General features: G+C 35.2%; 1 protein-coding gene across 5 annotated transcripts in view; it reads right to left on the minus strand.

Moving 5' to 3' along the window:
* Nucleotides 1–21,301, minus strand: part of Disp1 (dispatched RND transporter family member 1) — a 150,309-nt gene that overhangs the window by 71,594 nt on the left and 57,414 nt on the right. The window contains exon 1 of one of the 5 annotated variants that reach the window (XM_048358149.1): nt 4,531–4,640. The exons of the other annotated variants lie outside the window; for them this stretch is intronic. Within the exon in view, the coding sequence (XP_048214106.1) occupies nt 4,531–4,597 (67 nt within the window). The 5' untranslated portion in view covers nt 4,598–4,640. Of the gene's footprint in view, nt 1–4,530; nt 4,641–21,301 lie in introns of those variants that run through there. 5 annotated transcript variants of the gene reach the window in all.

Here is a 21,301-nt window from a genome sequence, read left to right on the forward strand (position 1 = left end):
CCACCTACGCCCAGCCATTTTTCTAGTTTTTGAGATAGGATTTTCTTGGTACGTGTTTGTGTGTGTGTGTGAGAGAGAGAGAGAGAGAGAAAGAGAGAGAAAGAGAGAGAGAGAGAGAGAGAGAGAGAGAGAGAGTGGCCTAGGGCTTGCACTCAATGCCTAGGCCTAGGTACTGTCCCTGAGCTTTTTTGCTCAAACCTAGTACTATACCACTTAAGCCACAGCTCCACTTCTGGCTTTTTGGTGGTAAATAGAAGATAAGTGTCAGACACACTTTCCTTCCAGGCTGGCTTCAAGCCATGATACTCAGATCTCAGCCACCTGAGTGGCTAGGATTGCAAGTATAGGAACAAGTGCCCAGCAAGAAATACTTTTATTTATTTTTTCATTTTCATTTTTGTCGATGGTGACGCTTGAACTCTGGGCCTGGATGCTGTCCCTGAGCTCTTCAGCTCAAGGCAACCACTTGAGCCACAGCACCACTTCCGGATTTTGGTGGTTACTTGAAAATAAGTCTCATGGTCTTTCCTGCCCAAGCTGGCTTTGAAGTGCTATTCTCAGATCTCAGCCTTCCCTGAGTAGCTAGGATTACAGGTGTGAGCCACCAGCACCCAGCTAAGAAATACTTTTAAATAACAAAACTAGCTTGCTCATTTAATGAGTCATTAAAAGTAACAGTCTAAACCTTTTCCTTAATTTCCAATTCATCTTACTGTAATAGATCTGACTGCTCTGATAAAAGTATCTTAGAAATAAGTAAATCTAGAATATCTTAATTTTTGTTTCTTATATTCATTTCTTTTTTTTTTTTTTTTTTGGCCAGTCCTGGGCCTCGGACTCAGGGCCTGAGCACTGTCCCTGGCTTCTTCCCGCTCAAGGCTAGCACTCTACCACCTGAGCCACAGCGCCCCTTCTGGCCGTTTTCCGTATATGTGGTGCTGGGGAATCGAACCTAGGGCCTCGTGTATCCGAGGCAGGCACTCTTGCCACTAGGCTATATCCCCAGCCCCCTTATATTCATTTCTTGAACTGACTAAAAGCTAGGAAACTGTCCCTTATCAATAATTCTTAAAAAAGCATTATGCTATCCAGATTAAAATTTACTTGATATTATTCTTTTTTTTGCTGGTCCTGGGACTTGGACTCAGGGCCCTGGGCACTGTCCCTGAGCTTCTTTGTACTCAAGGCTAGCACTCTACCACTTGAACCACAATGTCACGTCCAGCTTTTTCTGAGTAGTTTATTGGAAATAAAGAGTCTCATGGACTTTTCTGCCAGGATGGCTTTGAACCAAGATCCTCAGATCTCAGCCTCCTGAGTAGCTAGGATTACAGGTATGAGCTACCAGCACCTGGTTTAATATTAATCTTAACCTATGAAAAATTTCAGTAGAGGTTAGAAACTGGGGCACATATTTTAAAGGGAAAATAGAGATCAGTAGATTTCAGAAGTAATAATTTTTCTGTAAAAGAAAATGAAAATTTAATGTAAACAAATAGGCAAAAATATTACACCATACACTTCAACCTAGCAAAAAGTAATATTGCAAAAAAGCTTTTTAAAAGTGAAAAGTATCTGAAACAGGACAGTTTTACATAGGTTTCACAATAGAATTCAGCTGATGATTTCTCGTTAATGAGACATTTTGTCTCACACAAAGCATAGTGTTAAGTCTTAGAGGAGGATAGAAGGTTCAGATTTGATAGTTTTATATTAAATACAAGCTGAATCATTTCAACCCTAACAAAATTATAATCTTGCAGATAAATCATCTACAAATATAATCTTGTAATGTATGAGGGATTAGAAACAAAGCATAATATATTCAAAGGCTCTGGAGACTTTCCAAAATATTTTTAGTGCGTAATATAGGATTTCAAAATGCGATGTCTTACTTTTACAATAAAACTCTTGGCAGGAGATCTGCTTTTAAAATGAAGACCACTATATCATGACTCTAATCTAATTAGAAAAGTCTTTTATTGGTTTCAGTTGTATCTTGTTACCAAAGTCTAAAGTGAATCTAAATGAATGAAGTATGTGGCTATGAAGAGGTGCTGGTACTATTAAACTGAAATTTTCAGTAGTTAAGACTTTTTAGAGCTATTTAGGGAGAAAATTGCATTCATTTTCCTTATGTCATGAAATAAAGATACAAACAAGTTAATTTTCCAAATGTTATACTTTACTAGAAAATAAATATGTCACTTGAACACAAGCAGCTGTCATTTAGATTTAGTATCACTGCATCACATTATGATATAAAATGAAGTTGTATGGAAAAGAGTAAAGAGAATTTAAATCTCCCTTTATTTATATTTATGGCAAGAACCTCAACATACCCAAACACTAAGACAGAAGACATAAGAGTTAGGCATTTCACGAATGTAGGGGAAATTTTCTCCTATGTTGAAAATACACAGGTTATGCAGAAGTTTAAACAGTTCAAAAATTGTGAGTCATGTTATGTCGAGCTTCAGAAATTTGTGTAAATGATATAAAACTCTGTGAGATGACTTGGAAAAGACAAGAAATAGGTAATAACAAATGAGAAAAGAGTAAGAACATTTATTTATATAAGAATTTAGGAATATGTGAAAACACTAGAATATATTTTACTCAGACCTTTTAAAAATCCTTTTAAAATCTCCATCCAATCCAATAGTGTTCTTAGGTTTAAAATTCTTGATGCGTAGCTGAAAGAATATATTTATAATTGGGTACATTAGAAACTACGTCCTGATGGGCTGGGAATATGGCCTAGTGGCAAGAGCGCTGGCCTCGTATACATGAAGCCCTGGGTTCGATTCCCCAGCACCATATATATAGAAAATGGCCAGAAGTGGCGCTGTGGCTCAAGTGGCAGAGTGCTAGCCTTGAGCAAAAAGCTAGGAACAGTGCTCAGGCCCTGAGTCCGAGGCCCAGGACTGGCAAAAACAAAACAAAACAAAACAGAAACTACATCCTGGAAGGTAAAAGGAATCTTGGTGTACATAGGTAAAGTATCAGTAAAGTCAGCAAATACCAAATCAAGAACAGTAAAACAGAGCTGGATGCAATGGACAGCTTTAGTACAAACCACTTGGGAGAGTAGGTGGCAGCATTACTTGAGGCCTGGAGCTTGAGGCTAGCTAGCCTAAGCAACACAGTGAGACCCCCATCTCAAAACCTAAAACATCACAGATAAACAAAACCAAGAGTATAAGAAAACTCAACAATAAAGGTTGTGCTTTACAGTAAGGCTCTTCAAGACCAAGATATGTTTAGTATATTCACCCAAAACTTGGTGAGAGCACAGACAAATATCTAGTCAACCACAATCATTCACAAGTGCACATGTGTGCACATATATTTAAGGCAAAGGTTATCTGTGGTGCTAATATAATTTGAAACACTGATACAATGGTACTTAGTAAAGTACTTTATTGCTGCCAGTACTTGGGTATGATTTTTTTTTGTAATTGCTTTGTTATTGTAAGATGTCAGGTAGAATGAATCTCCAGAACAGAGAGACCAGTCAAATGTCCAGCTCCGGCTCATAACTGTACTACAATGTGTTGCTACAGTTTGGCATCTCCAAATGCTCAGAATACAATAAAAAGGGCTAGATAAAAACCAGCATAAGGGCTGGGAATATGGCCTAGTGGCAAGAGTGCTTGACTTGTATACATGAAGACCTGGGTTCAATTCCCCAGCACCACTTATATAGGAAATGGCCAGAAGGGGCGCTGTGGCTCAAGTGGCAGAGTGCTAGCCTTGAGCAAAAAAAAAAGAAGCCAGGGACAGTGCTCAGGCCCTGAGTCCAAGGTGCAGGACTGCCAAAAAAACAACAACAACAAAAAAAAGCATAAGTCATCTAAGGGACTATTAGCTTCAAACATCTTTGGAGAAGAAAAATCCACTGGTTTCTTAGCATACAGATGCTACTCAAATAATCTAAGATTGCCATACTTTTGATGAAAATGTAGGAGGAATATGTTTAGGGTGAGTTTAAACAGTCTCTTCTTTTATAACAAATAATGGACATTATGATTCTTTAATCACAAAGCAATTACAACAAAAATAATAATACACAATTACTGGCATCAATAAAGTACTTTATTAGTAGACCATGGTATCCATTTTTCAAATTATATTAGCATCACAAAGATAACCTTTGCCTTAAACATATGCACACACACCTGTATGCACACACAAGAAACAAGAAAAGCATTTATTACAGTGTTGCTAGTGATATTCAGTATTTACATTTTTCAGAGGTCTGTCATTTGACAGTGTTATACTACAAGAAAATGAAACATGAAGATGAAGAGCTACCAAAATGAAATTAGTAAGTCTTTTGTTTTGTTCCTAAGTTAAGGTATCTGCCTTTTTGAGTCAACAACTGTATTAGCTTTCTGGGAAATCTCAGTCATTGACCAAGAATTCCTGAATAGAAACTTTACTTAATATCCTCAAGTCATATTTCCTTATGCATCACACAGTCAACACAGCCCTCAATCACTGCAAAGGAATGATATTGTACTCCACCTTCCATCTCCAATGGGATATGAGGCAATTCAGCATTCTTTCTTTCCTCTGCCAAGAGTGATGCCATGGCTGTACATATCCACACCCTGCTGGCTTTGCAAGGAGTCAAATCCAGCAAAGTTTAAGCTCAGATCCCCTATATGAGAACAAATGGAACTGTCACAAATCTTAAAAGAATCCTGGTCTAGTATAAAGCTAAAGTGTGCCTCTTCCTAATCTCTGATTATATTTACTATGTTAGTCAGCAAGTATAATCCATCAGTATAATAAATAATCAATTTATAAGGAAGAAGATTTATTTTGACTTACAATTTCATACACCATGAATAGTTGATCAACACGGTTACTTTTCAATATTAACACACCATGTGATAACACATAGGAAAACTATCCATCTTGGGGTCAGAGAGCAAGAGAGAAAAGAGAACAGGAATGAGGTTTCAATTTTTTTTCAAGGGTACCTGCCAAATAACCTGAAGGCATCTCACTAGGCCCTACTTCTTAAAGGCTCTACCACTTCTCAATAGAACTAAACTAAGGATCAAGCCTTCAACAAACAGAGCCATTAGGGACATTTGAGACTCCAATTACTGTTAGCCAATAGCTAGTACTGATACTAGTACACTAACAAAAGCCACTGTGGACAATTACAGCTGAACTCAGACTTTAGGAAGCTAGAAGTATATGAGAGATGTTTTTTACTTTGTTACTGTGATCTTAACTTTTTCGTATCTTTTGACACTCAGTTAAAAACCAAGTTTTGCAGGATCTTTTATCACATTCCTGGGAGAGCTGGCCTAATGTTCAAGATTAACAGTACTTGCAGCACCTGTTCTTTCAGTGATAAACAACTATGCCCTTTTATAGAAGGTAACTAAAAGGAAGAGGAAGAGAGAAGAGTGAACCAGAAGTGAGGTCTTGGTGCCCATATTACCTTGTTTGTAAAAACAAAGTTCCCTGATCTGTTCCAGAGTAAAAATGCAACCCAGGTTAAGAACAATATATAGACTTCACCAGGTCAAGAAAAGAATTTTTTTCTCATCCAAACTTCAAATTATAAAAGGAATGTCCTTTGGCATAATATATTTTCAAAAGCAACTAAATTTTAGATAATACTATGCATTTATTTCTGGATTCTGGTAATATATTTTAAAAGTTGAACCGAGCATTTGTATAAGTGTTCCTAGGGCTGGGAATGTGGCCTAGTGGTAGAGTGCTTGCCTAGCATACATGAAGCCCTGGGTTTGATTCCTCAGCACTACATATACAAAAAAACCGGAAGTGGTGCTATGGCTCAAGTAGTAGAATGCTAGTCTTGAGCAAAAAGAAGCCAGGGACAATGTTTAGGCCCTGAGTTCAAGCCCCAGGTCCAGAAAAAAAAAAAAGTCTTCCTAAAAGAGTGTGTTCTATTTTTCAAATGTTCCTCCTTTTTTGGCCAGTCCTATGGTTTGAACTCTGGGCCTGGGCACTGTATCTGAGCTTTTGTGCTCAAGGCTAGTGCTCTACCACTAGAGCCACAGCTCCACTTCCAGCTTTCTGTGGTTAAGTTAGAGATAAGAGTACAATGAAATTTTCTACCTGGGCTGGCTTCAAACAGCAATCCTCAGTTCTCAGCCTCTTAAGTAGCTTTGGTTACAGGCATGAGCCACCACCCAGCTTCAAATGTTCCTTTTAAAAACTTAAAATTTAAAAACCTTAAAATAAGTTATCCCCATTTGATATGAAGTATGTCAAATAAAGGGGCTGAATTACAAATCAGTATAGAAACAAGGAATGTTTGAACCTCAAATTTTTATGAAAGCTATCTCAAATATAAATGTTAGCCAGGTGCCCTTCTCTTCTTTTCCCTTCCCTCTTCTTCTCTTCCTTCATTCTATTGTTCCCTCATTTCATTCCTCCCCTTCCACTTAACTCCCTCTCTTCCTTCCTTCCTCCTTCCTTCCTCACATGTTAGGCAAGTGTTCTAACACTGAGCTAAACTCCCAGCCCACCTATTTAAAAAAAAAAAAATCTTACTCCTTTTCTGAATGTTTAATAATAATATTTTTTGAGACTCCCTGCAAAGCAGAGAGAAAGAGAAAATGGAAAAGGTAAAATATATCCATGAAGGATGACATCTTCTTGCCAAGCAAGTGAAATAATGACTACAAAGGTAATACAATTCAAGTAGCTTAAATACTTAAAGAAACAGCTCCTTTTTTCAAATAAACTCTAACTCATTCTTTAGTGAAACCTCAAGTAGCCAAATAGGTTTAACAAAAGTTTACTGAAGGGGGCTGGGGATATGGCCTAGTGGCAAGAGAGCTTGCCTCCCATACATGAAGCCCTAGGTTCGATTCCCCAGCACCACATATACAGAAAACGGCCAGAAGGGGCGCTGTGGCTCAAGTGGCAGAGTGCTAGCCTTGAGCAAAAAGAAAGCCAAGGACAGTGCTCAGGCCCTGAGTCCAAGGCCCAGGACTGGCAAAAAAAAAAAAAAAAAAAAAAAGTTTACTGAAACTTAAGAATATACTGTGATTGGCTTTTGATTTGCTATCTACTAATCCCTGAGAATAAAGTAAAAGTTCAAAGGAACACTTTGATTAATGCATAGTCAACACACATAATTAACCTCTAAGAAACAGTCCAACTAATATGCTAAAGGGAATATTGGAAATGAAAAAGAGCCATCAAGGCCATAAGTATACAACATACATATCAAATAATTGGAAAGAAAATAAAAGTAAAAATTAGAGCAATTCAGGTAAAAGTAAGAAACTGAGGAAGAAGACAAAATATAGCACTGAAAATAAACAGGTCAAAAGAAAAAGTAGTTAATTTATGCTGCAATTTAGTATCAAGTCTAACTTCTAAAATAATTTATTGGGAGAAAAAGATATAAATGGAAAAAACTGCAACATGACACATAACTACAGATTAAGTGCTAAAACAAGGTTTAAGTCTTCTTGGTTAAGCATGGCAGTACTTGCCTACAATACAAGCACTCCAGAGGCTATGGCAAGGAGGATGTTTGAGGTGAGCCTGGGCTACATAATGAGACACTGTCTCAATGAAGGAGAAAGAAGAGGAAGAGAGGAGGAGGGGGAGGAGGGGAAGGAGGAGGAGGACTATGAAAGAGAGGGGGAGGGGAAGGAGGAGGGTGTGGGAGTGGGGAGGAGAACCACAGTTTGTAAGGCAGCTTTATTAGTTTTCTTTTCTTTGCCATACCTTCCATCTGAGATAACTTTTCTTCTTGAATGCTTTTTTTCATATTTCTATTGGGGAAATTAAATAACTGATAAACACACTCTGCCTAGAAATGTCTTAAGTTTGCTCATTTTTTCATACTAGTTTAAAAGGTGATATTAGAGATAATACAGAGCCATCAGACAGCATACTCCATTTCTAGTCTATAAGCTGCTTTTTTTTTAACATTTTTTTCTCTTTTTTTTTTTATAAGCTGCTTTTATCTTAGATTCTCCCCTTAGTTCATATCACATAAAGCCCTAGGAAGTGCTGACAATTTAGCTGCTGAGTAGATCTGTAATATCTTCCTCTTATGTCATAGGTTTTTAAAAATCAAGTTATGGTAACTAACAGCTAATATTTGATATTTCTCTCCAGACAAGCTAAAATATCTGAGGGCAAGAAATAAGCCTATGTATTGGTATTTCTGGAGTTTAATAGAGTGCATAATATACAGAAAGTGCTCAAAAGTTAAACAAAAAGATGAAATTGTTCCCAACCTGTTCATCTTTTCAAGTGAAATATTTTTACAGACAACACTGTAGTAGTAATACATAGTGGTAATATTTGTTTCTTTGGATAGAATTTTTTTCTTTTCATTACAAATATTTTTAATCCTCAAAGTCCTATGTTTTCAAACTAATTTATTTACTAGTAGGCATGTAGTGCATGTCTATAATTCCAGTACAAGAAAGGTGGTTGAGCAAGAGGATCACAAGTTCAAGGCCACCACTGGCTAAACAATAAGACCCTGTCTCAAAAAACATTAACTAGTGCTTAAGTTTTTAATAGTATTTTTTCATATTATAACACAAGCTTCCCCAAACTAACAACTCCATGGAATAATTGAAATGTATTAACAATAAAGGAAGCTTTCACACAGATGAAATTAAGCTGATTTTGTACTTCTTATTGAAACAGGACAGTAGAGTCCATATAAATGCAAAAAAGTTTAACCGAAGCCCAGTCTAATACTAAAAAAGAAGGTATTATATGCAATGAAAGCATTAATTATAAGTAAGAAACAATTTTAGGGAAAAAAGTCTGAATTTTCTCAGAAATTAGCCAATGTATACTTATGATCAAATCCATGCATTTAGTTAAGAGGACAGCTACAATGATGTTATGTTATTTGTACAGTCTGCACTTGAAAATGAAGTTATTCTTTAATTAGCTATTTCTAAGACAAAGTTAATGGTTGCTTGAAAATGAGGCTCATTACATGATTTTGTAAATGTACACTGTAATAACTAACATTACTACACAGCTGTATAAACATATTTACTATGACACACTCCTCTGTCACAGGTGTGTATTTTCCATTCTCAGCATTACTAATATTCATTTTAGACTGGTCAGTTTTAGAACTAAAAGTCCAGGAAAGAAATGTTTCTTAAATTGCTTCACTATCTGTAAAATAAAATGTAAGTCAACAGAACACTTAGTATGTCACAATTGATCCTGTTCTTGAGTGGATATATGGTAGCTACCATTTTTAAAAATATTAAGATACAGCAGAAATAAAACTCTGATCTACAAATTCAGTAAGCTCTGTCTCCAAATATATTATTTCACTTTCATTTACCAGCAAACATATTTGTAAATATGAATAGATTTTTGTCTTTCAAAGTATAGTTTGAAAAACTAAAATATTTTAATAAATATAATCAAATAACTAGAAGTCTCTTTATTAAAACACAAATCCCTAAATATGCTAAAGACAAAAGACAAATTATAGTTTCTAGATTTTATATAAAGTATATTAAAAGGAATGCCTTTAGAAATGAACATTTAGTCACTTTTAATATCATGAGTGCTAATGTGTTAAGTGATACTGGAAAAGCCAGTGAATAAGTCAATATATAAATCACATCTTTGGAACAATTCAGAACAAATGGCTTAATAATGACTTATCCATACTGTACTAGCTCAAAAGCTAGATGATTACTTAAAAATAGAGGCTTGGGAATCTCACATAAACACATTTTCTACCTACCAAGTAATTCAGACATCAAACTTAGAGATTATCTTTTAGCTCTGAAAAATATAAACAATTTAAAATCCCCACACTGGCAGGTATTCAAACATCTTTTATCTTTTTAATGATATTTAAAATGTCTAAGCCTTTACAAAATGGACATGAGAATATTTTTAAGCTTTTATCCAATTCCTATTAGCCTCATCCTTCCTGATTAGGGAAATGAGTAAGCAGAGTACTTTTTTTCCATACAAGGAATTTGAATACTAGGAGTACACAGCTCATAAGCCAGGTCTTATTTGATCTGGGTTTTTTAACCACACAAACACCGAAGCAGACAAGGAGAATTAAATGTATTTAAGCACAAATTCATTATAACTTCTTCTAACACTCAAGAGAAGTTCTCTTCTCTACCCTTTATGAAACATCTCAGAGCCTGTCTTAGGTATCTGATAAACCAAAGATTTAATCTTTGGTATGTCTGGAAGGCGATGTCAAATATTTCTGGTACTGTCTAATTATTCATAATCTAAGGTCATACTACATCTAAATTTCTAACACGGTGATCATGAGGCCGCAACATGAGCTCTTTAAAGAACAGCTTGCAGAGCTTTTTGTTATCCTACTCATGGAAAAGAAAAAGAAACAATAACTGCAGTGTTATATTAAACATATGTATGCTTCAAATTCTTCAGTATTTTAGAAGAGATATTAAATATGTAACTATAAAATCTAGTATAAAACCTAGAACTATAAAATCTACTTCCTACAATTGAATACTTAGAAACAAAAATAAAAACAGGTTTATACTCATAACAATTTTTGCAACTCAGATTTTCTATCTGGTTCAATTCCTTCTAGCTTTTGTAGCTGTTTCAGCCCCAAATCCAAGTCGTATACATCCTGAGTCTCCGTGGGTGCGAAAATGATTTTTGTTCCACTCCTCTTTCCTTCAATACTCTGAAGATATTATTCCACTGACTCCTGGCATCCACTAGAGCTAGTTGCCATTGGTCTTAACTTTCACTCTGGTAGAAAAATCTATCTTTTTATTCCTATCTCTTTTACCTTCATATAAGTATGTCATAACTTTTTCTGGCTCCTCAAACTTCACAAATCCTTCTCAAATTTGGTGGACGAACTAACAACTTCATTAATAATGCACTAATAATCATGAGCAATCAGAAAAGATCTTTCACAATTTACCATACCAGTATCTGGATACAGGTTGGGTTTCCTGCCATCCCACTCTTCACTTCTAAGGCTAACGCCTCACAAGTACTAGATTCTACTCACTCTCATCTACCTAAGACTATTAAAATTCTCTACTGGGTTATTTCTACCAGCTTACAAATATGTTTTTATGTTCCTCAAATTGAAGTAGCAAAACAGAACAAAGGAAGGTTAATATTAACCAAGAAGCATTGTACTCATAACCTAACTTAAGGAATTGTAAACTCTTTGTACAACTACTTAATAATAACAATAATAATTCTAAAAATAACAAAACAGACAAAACACTTTTCCTGGTTCCACAACTCCCAATAACTACTGGCCAGTAGTTAAGTATCTAGCTTTAGTTTCTATTCATCACTCTATAAAATATTAGTTGAAATCAAAGTTAACTTAATGGAATCATCTTTTTAAAAATTTTTCCTTATTTATTGTCAAAGCGATGTACAGAGAGGTTACAGTTTCATATGTTAGGCATTGGATACATTTATTGTACTGTTTGTTATCTCCTCCCTTATTCCCCCCCTCCCCCTTTTCCTCTCCTCCCATGAGTTGTTCAGTTGGTTTACACCAAACAGTTTTGCAAGTATTGCTTTTGCAGTCGTTTGTCTTTTTATCCTGTGTGTCTCGATTTTGGTATTCCCTTTCACTTTCCTAGTTCTAATACCAGTATATACAGTAATGGAATCATCTTGTACTCAAATGAGATCCATCATTTCCTTTGCTACCTTCATCTTTGTTTCCTATCTCTACTTTTTCAGGTTATTATCTTGTATTAAAATTATGTTCTACAGGTGGGCACCAGTAGCTCTCCTGTATAAGCCTAGCTATTCAGGAGGCTAAAATCTGGGAATCACAGTTCGAATCCAGCCCAGGAGAGAAAATTTTGTAAGGCTCTTATCTCTAATTAACAACCAGAAAACTGGAAGTGGCACTGTGGATCAAAGTAGTAGAGCACTAGCCTTGAGCAAAAGAGTTCAGGGACAGTGCCCAGGGCCTAAGTTCAAGCCCCACAACCAACAACAACAACAATGAGCATGTATGTGTGTGTATACACACATTTGTTGGCGTTATGTAATTGTTGCTGTTATAAATTAAACTATAACTACAGTTAAACGTCAGTCTTTCAGACTATCCAGGGACATGTCATATAACTTATAAATCTTTTGAGGATTACAGCATTTCAGTATCATAATTCATTACTAAATACTCCAACAGAAGAAAGAAAAACAGAAGCACTGCAAATCAATTAATAAAGTGTGCTCTGAGGTCAAAACCACTCAACGATTTGATTTTCATTTTTCTCCACCTTTCTTTTTTATTATCTTCAAATAATTTTACAAGAGAGTTCCACTGTAACCTGCCCACTTATGTATATAATGTATCCTGATCAGAACTGCCTACTCAGAGTTTTATTTTTATGTGTTCCACCTACTGTCACAGACTATCCAAATAACTGCATCACAGGATAACTACATCACAGGGATGTGTATATATGACATGATCTATTTATATGCATAATCATCACATATTTTATTCTCACTCTTATGTAAAGAGGTAGTACTATGAGTATTTTACTTTATCAGTGATGAAATGGATTACAGAAGTTGTCCCTCATTAGGCAAATAGCAAGTAGCAGAACAGAGATTCAAGAGTAGATTAGATAATCTGAATCCAGAAATTAAATTCTTCATCACTGTATTATACCTAATTGCAATTCAATGAACTAATATTAATAAGGAAATATATACTAATAACCAAACTACCTGTACTTTAAATGCTTTAGTTAATTGTATTAACTTACCTCAATTACACAGCATATCTTATACATTTTACTAAAGTTTCTAGTAAACTTCTTTGAAGTTTTTTTTTTTTTTAGGTAAGTTATTACCTTGTTTTAAAATTATGTTCTAGAGCTCTAGAGACATGAGTTCTCCCTATGACACGCAGGTTGGCCCCAAGTTTCTGGGTATAAGTGATCCCCTTGACTGAGCTTGAGTAAATTACTTGAACTAGTAAAGTTAGAAATGTTAAAAACAAGACTACTGTTTCCTGGAAATAAGTCACAGAAGCAACAGAGGACTCTATAGTATTAACATTAAATTTCCTCTAGCTCTAGTTAAATAACCTTAATCCCATAGGCCAGACAATGTAAAACAAGTCCTACATATTTTTGGACATGGCTAAAAGGGAAATTTTATTCTGATTACATGATGCACATAAAAGTTGGGACTCAATGCCATTCATCACTTTCAATCATTTCACCAACTTGAAATCATCCATGAGAATTTATCAATTAGAAAAACACAAATAATTTCTCAGAGACGTAAAGCAAATAACTTTAAAACTGTGTTTAATATCATTTCTTAAAATCCAAGACTGTTTTCTTGATTCATCTCCCCGTAAAAATCCAATAGACTGAAAGTTTGTGGAGACAGCACTACAAAGAAAGTTTGGCTGGGTGTGATGGCTCATACCTGCAATCCCAGCTAATTGGGAGACAGAGATTACTGAATGGATCATAGTTTGACCCTAGTTTGGCCAAGATTTAGCAAGAGTCTATCTCAACAAATAAACTGGTAGTGGTGGCAAGGGTCTATGATCTCAAGTATTTAGAGGGCAGAGTTAGAAGGATTATGGTCCAAGCTGGCCCTGAACAAAAAGCACAACCCTATGTGAAAAAACATAGAGTAAAAACATCCTGATCTGTAGCTGTGGTTGAGCATCTGCATATCAGGTACCAATCCTGAGTCAGTTCACTTACCAGTCCTACCAAAACAAAAGAAAAACTAACATAATTTCTGTGGGCCTTAGCTTATGGTTTTGTACGATTAAACTAAAAAAGGTAAAACAGACATTCTTACAGTGTAGTTGTTCAAGACTACATACTGTTATATTTATATATAAAGTATTGTTCCAAGTAGAAGCTCCTTAGAAAGGCCACTGCAATTTATTTTCTAGGAAGGTATTTCTTTTCTCCAGAAATATTAAAGATATGTCATAATGTTAAAATAACTCAGGCAAGACCCTTTGTACATCAACTGAACAATTTAATATAGTCAAGAATTTGATGGATTATAGACATGGCTCAGGTGGTAGGATGCCTGCCAATGAGCATAAAGCATCACATACTGAGTTCAAGTCCCAGTCTCCCAAGCAAAAAAATAAAAATTAAAATTAACTCATATATAGAAGATGGATCAAAATGAAAGCAGTATAGTAAAACCAAACCCTAAACATAATCTCACACCTCATCCACTAACATGGACACTCTACTGCCTTGCTTACTGCAGTAAGCCATAGATCATATGAAATGACAAACTTTAAAGTATTCTAAACCAACAGTCATCTTTTAACTGAAAAAAATATATTCCTGTTATTATTAAAGCAAAAATATGGCAAGAGATGATACCGGGTGCCAGTGGCTCACACCTATAATCCTACTACTCAGGAGGCTAAGATCTGAGGATTGTGGTTTGAAGCCAGCCAGAGCGAAAAAGTCCCTGTGAGACTCTCTCCAGTTAACCACTCAAAAACCAGAAGTGGAGCTGTGGCTCAAAGTGGTAGAGCACTAGCCTTGGGCAAAAGAGCTCAGGGACAGTGCCCAGGCTATGAGTCCAAGCCCTATGACCGACAATAAAATAAAATAAAATAAAAATTTGGCAAGAGAGCTTCGATTAAAATTGAAATGAAAATATATGTGATTCTGAAGTGAGTACTCATAATTCTTAAATTTTTTTGGCGACACTGGGGCTTGAACTCAGTGCTTCACGCTTGGTAAGCAGGTACTCTACCACTGAACATACCCCTACCAATAACAAGGTTTCAATAGTTTAAAATTATCTAAGAAATTTTCATTTGTTTTTCCACAGCATCACTTTTTTTTTACTCTTTAAAGAATGCTATGTCACATAATACCAGAGTTGACACTTCAATAATTATGTTCCCTCCCCTCCCTCAACAGCTTACACTATGACTTCAAGCTTTGAAAAAAAAAAAAATTCTCCTTACTACTTCTGAAAAGGACATTTAATACTGCCTTAAGCGTTTATAATATATCTGGTAGTGGCAGACATTTACCACTCGAAAGATGTTTATATCCCTGAAGTTAAATTTCTTCCACATTAGTATATGCTATAATCCCTGAGAAACTGACCAAAACTCTAAAAAGGAGAGGATTTAATAAGGTTTATGTATTTCCTCAAAGACCATGAAGTAAATATCAGATGCCCACATTTCATCTGAAGGACATGGAGACACAAAACAGAAGGAAAAACTCAAGGTAAAAATGGACTACTTATGGTGGATATTTAAGATGCAGATGGGAGAAAATTAATTCTTATGATTCAGATTAGATAGGATACTGAAGTATCTTTCTGAAAGCAAATCCAAGATATGCATGTATGTTAAATGAAAACAGAGTCCTAGCCTTTGCACATACAAAAAATAAATATAAGAAAACTGCTCTGTATTTATAAAATATACAACATTGAAATGAAAGTGGAAGTTATGGATGGTAACAAATATTCCCTGAAGGAATGGACATATCTCATTATTTCTAGATTTAACCAGAACTGTAAGATGCAAAATAAAATTAATCATGACAAGTTCACTAAATTACCTTTTAGTAAGTTTAATAAAACATTCTAGAAACGTAGAACTTCCTATAAATTTAACTGACAAGTGTTCTATTAAAAAAATATACAAAACTAGCCAGGCACAGTTATACAAGCCTATAATAACAGCACAGGGGAAGCTGAGATTTGAGGAAGACTAGAAAGCAGGAAAACCATACATTTGAGGACAGCCTGGGCTATGAGATATCAATAAATACGAATATGGACATAAATGTGAATATGCATACACATATACATATATATGAATGTGAATGTATGTGTGAATACATATATGCATATTTATATTAATATACAGGAAAAAAACTATTTTGTCCTGCTTTTTTTTTTTTTGGTAGTACTAAGGATTGAATCTAGGGTATCATGTTTACTAAGCAGATGCTCTACCACTGAGTTGTATCCTTAGACTCTTATCCTTACTTGTAAACACTTTTTGAGGTATAATTTACATATAATAAAGTATACATATTTTGAATATATGAGTTTTGACAAATTTACATTCATACAACCACAACCCTAAGAAATTATAGAATACTTCTGTCATAATTAAAAGTTCTCTGTACCCTGTTAGTCTTCTATCTCTCTGACTACATTCCTCCCAAACAACCACTGATCAAACATTCATCATCATAGACTGATTATCCCTGTTGTAGTATTTCATAAATTCAGTCAGACAATATGAACTCTTTGTGCTATATCATCCGACATGTCTATAACACCAAGAAGCCAGCAAACCACCATTGCTCATAGCTTCCAAAAGTAGCCAAGCTGACATCTTGACCTGGGAATTCAAGCTTCCATAACTAAGAAACAATACATTTCAGTTGCTTAAGCCACCCAGTTGTTACAGCAACCCTAGAAAAGTAATATATACAATAATTATATCTTTGGGCTGGGGATATGGCCTAGTGGCAAGAGTGCTTGCCCCATATACATGAGGCCCTGGGTTCAATTCACCAGCACCACATATATAGAAAATGGCCAGAAGGGGCGCTGTGACTCAAGTGGCAGAGTGCTAGCCTTGAGCAAAAAGAAACCAGGGACAGTGCTCAGGCCCTGAGTCCAAGCCCCAGGACTTGCCAAAAAAAAAAAAAAAAAAAAAAAAAAAAAAAAAAAAAATTATACCTTTGCTCCAAGAGCAAACATCATTTCTTCCAGAGTCCCTTGATCACTCTCAACATGAACTGGTTCCAACACTTCAGGGACAGACCATGAGTTCAAGCCCCACAATGAACTAAAAGAAAGAAATCTGAGGCATGGTGTAGAAGACAAGTTCAAGGCAAGTCCAGAGTATATAGCAAGGAGCAAAGGAAAGGGTAAAATGAAGTAGTATATGTAAGACATTTAGCAGGCCATATATTACAGAGTACCCACATAATAACCAATACTTTCAATTTATTATCTCTATGCTTTGGCATTGTCAATAATATTTGTATTATTTTAATATTTTAAATATATCTACATTGGCTAATTTGTTTCATCATCATCAATCATGATCAAATACAAACTGGAGAAAATTTCCAAAAATGGAATTTATGCATCTGGTGGAGAAATCATCTTTGCTATGAGCATATTTTCAAATTAAATGAAGTTAATGTTTTTTTTTAAATTGGTATTCAACTAACATTGTCATGTGGTCATAGCCCATGAGAAGTGATGAAAGTAACTGCTTTGCTCTTTATTTAATAACATAGAAACATTGGATGTGTACTAAGTAATATTAGCTTTTCTCTGAAAAAAAATGAAGTGGTTCCTACCTTCCTCATTTATATATACCTTTGTTTTCCCTTTATGACATTTAACACATTTATCTGTGTATTAATTACACTAATATTTCTCTCTTCTACACTATAAAGTAGATCAATCAGGTACTTAATTGTTCTGTATTACTCTCTTTAAAGTACTGATCCCAGTTTGAAATGACATTACATACTTATTGCCTGTTTTTAAGCAGAGCATGACCATATATTATAGAACAGAGCTTGATATACAACCTGAATTCAGTAATTTCTTTATAGTAAGGTAACAGAGTTTATTTAACAAAGAGGAAGTAAAGGCCATTCAGAAAAATGAACAGGGGGACCCAGTGGTTGTCCACTGTATGGTCAGGGACTGGAGGTTTTGTATTGCTCCTTCCCTCTTTTTCTCCTTCCTTTAGGCAATCTGTGATTGGCTTGTTTAGGCAAGACTGGCCCCTGGGAGGTAGCCACAGGGTGATGGCTTGCAGGAGGGCTGGTCTGAGTTATAGTAAGAACCAAGACTCTCCCCTAAGTTCAATCATCATTATTAATAAAAATAAAGCATAAACTCCAAGAGGAAAGCCCATGATTGTCTGGCTTACTATTAAATGTATATCAGTGCTTAACATGTTGAAAGCCAGCTATGTAGAAAACAAGCAATAATTATACACAATGGACAGATGAGTAAGTAAGCCTATATAATTATGGTAAATTATAAAATTATATTTTCATTATAAAGAAGCATCATTTTTTAAAAAATCACTTTGCTGAGCAGAGCAAGAAAGGGGAGATATGAAAGGGGAGACTATCATCCCACCCCAGCACTTAGGAAATTAAGGCAGGAAGACTGCATATTTAAGGCTAACCTATATATACTATATAGCAAGACCCAAAACAACAACAAAAAAATCACCTGAAACATTATGAAACTGAACATTTTAACTTTCCAAATGCCAAAAAAAAATATTTTTGCTAAGAAGTTACTTATTAATTTACTTTTCAGATAATATTTGACATTTTAGAACATGTAACAACATATTGAAAGCCACAGTTCTCTAACTGAAATTGAGATTACTTTCTTGGATAATTCTTTTTGCTCTGAGACAGGAAAGGCTTAAAAGTTTTTTCGGGATAATGTAATAAAGTTACCTTCCTTCAAAAAGTTATATATTGTTAAAGTAATGCTAAGAACATTACATTTTTTTAAAAATCATGTCTCTCATTATCCTGTGTTCCTAGTGTAATAGGTACTTGCCAGTGATGCTTCTCATGGCCTTTGCTTCAAAGTGTACAAAGTTCATGCAGCTGTAGTATGTGGCTATGACTATGGAAAAACTAGTTACATGGGGAAACAATGTGTCAATGGAAAACTTCCATCTGGAAGATAAACAGTATCACAAAAGCTAAAGGATACCATTCCAAGTGCTGCTGTTTGCATTCTGTCAGCTTTCATCAGAAAATCTCTTGAAAGAGCTCCTTTTAAGCACAAGTCTTCAGGATTGCAGAAAAGTACTGATTGGAGAAAAATAGTTCACCTCTCATCAATCAGTGCAACAGACACACCTTGCCACACAAGGTAACTGGATACCACACAAAGGCCTGGCTTTCAAAAGACAAACATCAATTTATTTGATACTAGCTTGCAAAGATTTTTGAGAGCTTTTTCTTTTATTCATAACTTAAAAATTCTTGGCTTCAAAAGTATCCCAATATCTTTTCTCAAAATTGCTAATCAGAAATGAAAAACACACATCACTCAATTTTTAAATAATATATATTCTAAAACATAAATATATTTTTAAGAACCTCAAAAAAGTGTTGTGCTTTTTTAAGCATACATTTACTTTTTTCAAAAAACTTACCTTGTTTATTTTATTTTCAAGGTTAAAAATATGTAAACAACCAAATAACTCACAAAGAATAAATCTCTTAAAGGTCTTTCAAGAAAAGAAACATATACACAAAAACCTGACATAACCAGGTACTCAAAATACGGTTGTCACTAAAATAATATAAAGTGAAACATCAAATGTTTTGTAGTTCTGATAAAAGACATTTATAAATATAAATGTTTAGGAAGATGTGGTTCCTTCTCTCCAGTTTTTGGGAGAATCACAGGGAATTTCTAAATATTTTCTGGTTTGTCTGTTCATCTTTAGTGTACACCAGAGCTTGTTATCAAAATTCAGATAAAAATCCTGAAAAACTCAACACTTAAAAGAGCCTCTCCCGTTATTGCAGGTATTTCAATTTTATCATCTTTATATAACCTATTTGTAGCCTTCCCTTACTCCAGAACAAAGTTACCAAAACTTTTTCCCTTTTAGCTCAACAAAGACACTAAAGAAAATATTAATTTAGAAAAATCTCTTCCTTCTTAAGATTGGTTTATTACACAAAATATGAAAGGTTTGACTTTTTTAAAGACCTCAATGGTAGACTCTCTCTCTCGCACACACACACACACGCACACACACACACACACGATGCTTTTTCAGTATATAATAACTTGATTAAAAATTTACTCTGCCTCCTTCACATCCATGTAGGGACTACACAGCCTATGGTTCATATGTGATGCCATTATTTACAATTAAATGTTCACAGTGGCCCTTTCCATTTTACACCCATCACTTAGATGTGAACAGGGGTAACTTAAGTAGGGCCATGTTGTGATGCCTCAAGAAATTCCAGAGTTAATCTATTTTCTTAAATGGAACAACTGGTATGAAATGTCACTTAACAGTCAGGTAGATCCATTCTTCAAATTCACAAACCTGTGGATTCCTTTCAGTTCTATAGTCAATATTTGAGAGACTTGTTGCCAAGGACCCAGGAGAGTAGCAACATGGACCCAGTTCACTATAAGTAACCATATGATACTGGTTCAGCAGTGCCATGGGCTGCTTTTGTGACCTCCAAACCTGTCCCATATTACCAAGTTAGATCAAATGATGTGTTACCTTTCTTAAGAGTATCAGTATTGTAAATACCCCCCCCAAAAAAACCCACTTAAACAATGTTATATTTATGAATTACCTGATTGAAGAAACTATTCTCCCTGAAGAGAAAATACTCTGACAAGCTTTTTTCATCTCAATGGCCTGAAAAACATGCAGATATCCTGGCTACAATAGGAACAGCCAATCAGAAGGATGACAAGCAGGCAGGAAAACAAGGGCTTATGTACTTCAGGTATCCAAACAACTATGTTGAAAATGTTCCTGTCTTAACTAGCAATGTTTTCAGGTGTAAGAGGGTAACACATGCCAGCTTTCAGTTTCCAATTTCCCATTAATCTGATATCAGAGAAGAAACTTGATAACTTGCTATCTCTGAATCTGTACCTTCAACTTCTGTGATGACGTCCCCCCTACATTCCCCCCGCCCAGTATTCTTTAGCTAGCCTTAAAAAATATCTCAACTACTCTCTGTAAGGGTATGTAAAGTTGTACATTTATCAATAAACTTGCCTTCCCAGAAAAGTCTAGAGTTAAACATGTCAGTGCCCGAAGATACATTCCACTGGACTGTAAATTCCCATAAGGAATCATTTTGAACAAACTAATCCTCTGCCTCTAGGTAAACCAGATTAACTCCAAATGCTCTCTCTTGAAACTCTTTAAGTAAACATGATGTTTCAAATCACTTGTAGCAACTTTCAACTCCCTTTTGGCAAAGGGTTTTTCTTTCCAGGTTTTCCAGGTCAAAAAAACTGGCCCTCTGTAAGTGAAGATTGCCTTGAATCATTCTTCAAAGGAAATACAACAGAAGACAATATCTCTCAACAGTTCTGACATCAAAGTCCTCTACATCTTCCTATACCTTTGGAATTGACAGGGTTAGCCTATGCAAGTCAAGCTACTTCAAAGAGCTGGCTCCAAGCCAGATACATTTGTGTTCAGTTGTCTTCTATACCAAGTTAATCCTCCTTAAGGAAGAAATGCAGGTATTATTTACCA

Source organism: Perognathus longimembris, chromosome 11 (genome assembly GCF_023159225.1).
Source record: "Perognathus longimembris pacificus isolate PPM17 chromosome 11, ASM2315922v1, whole genome shotgun sequence".
Taxonomy (NCBI): Eukaryota; Metazoa; Chordata; class Mammalia; order Rodentia; family Heteromyidae; genus Perognathus; species Perognathus longimembris.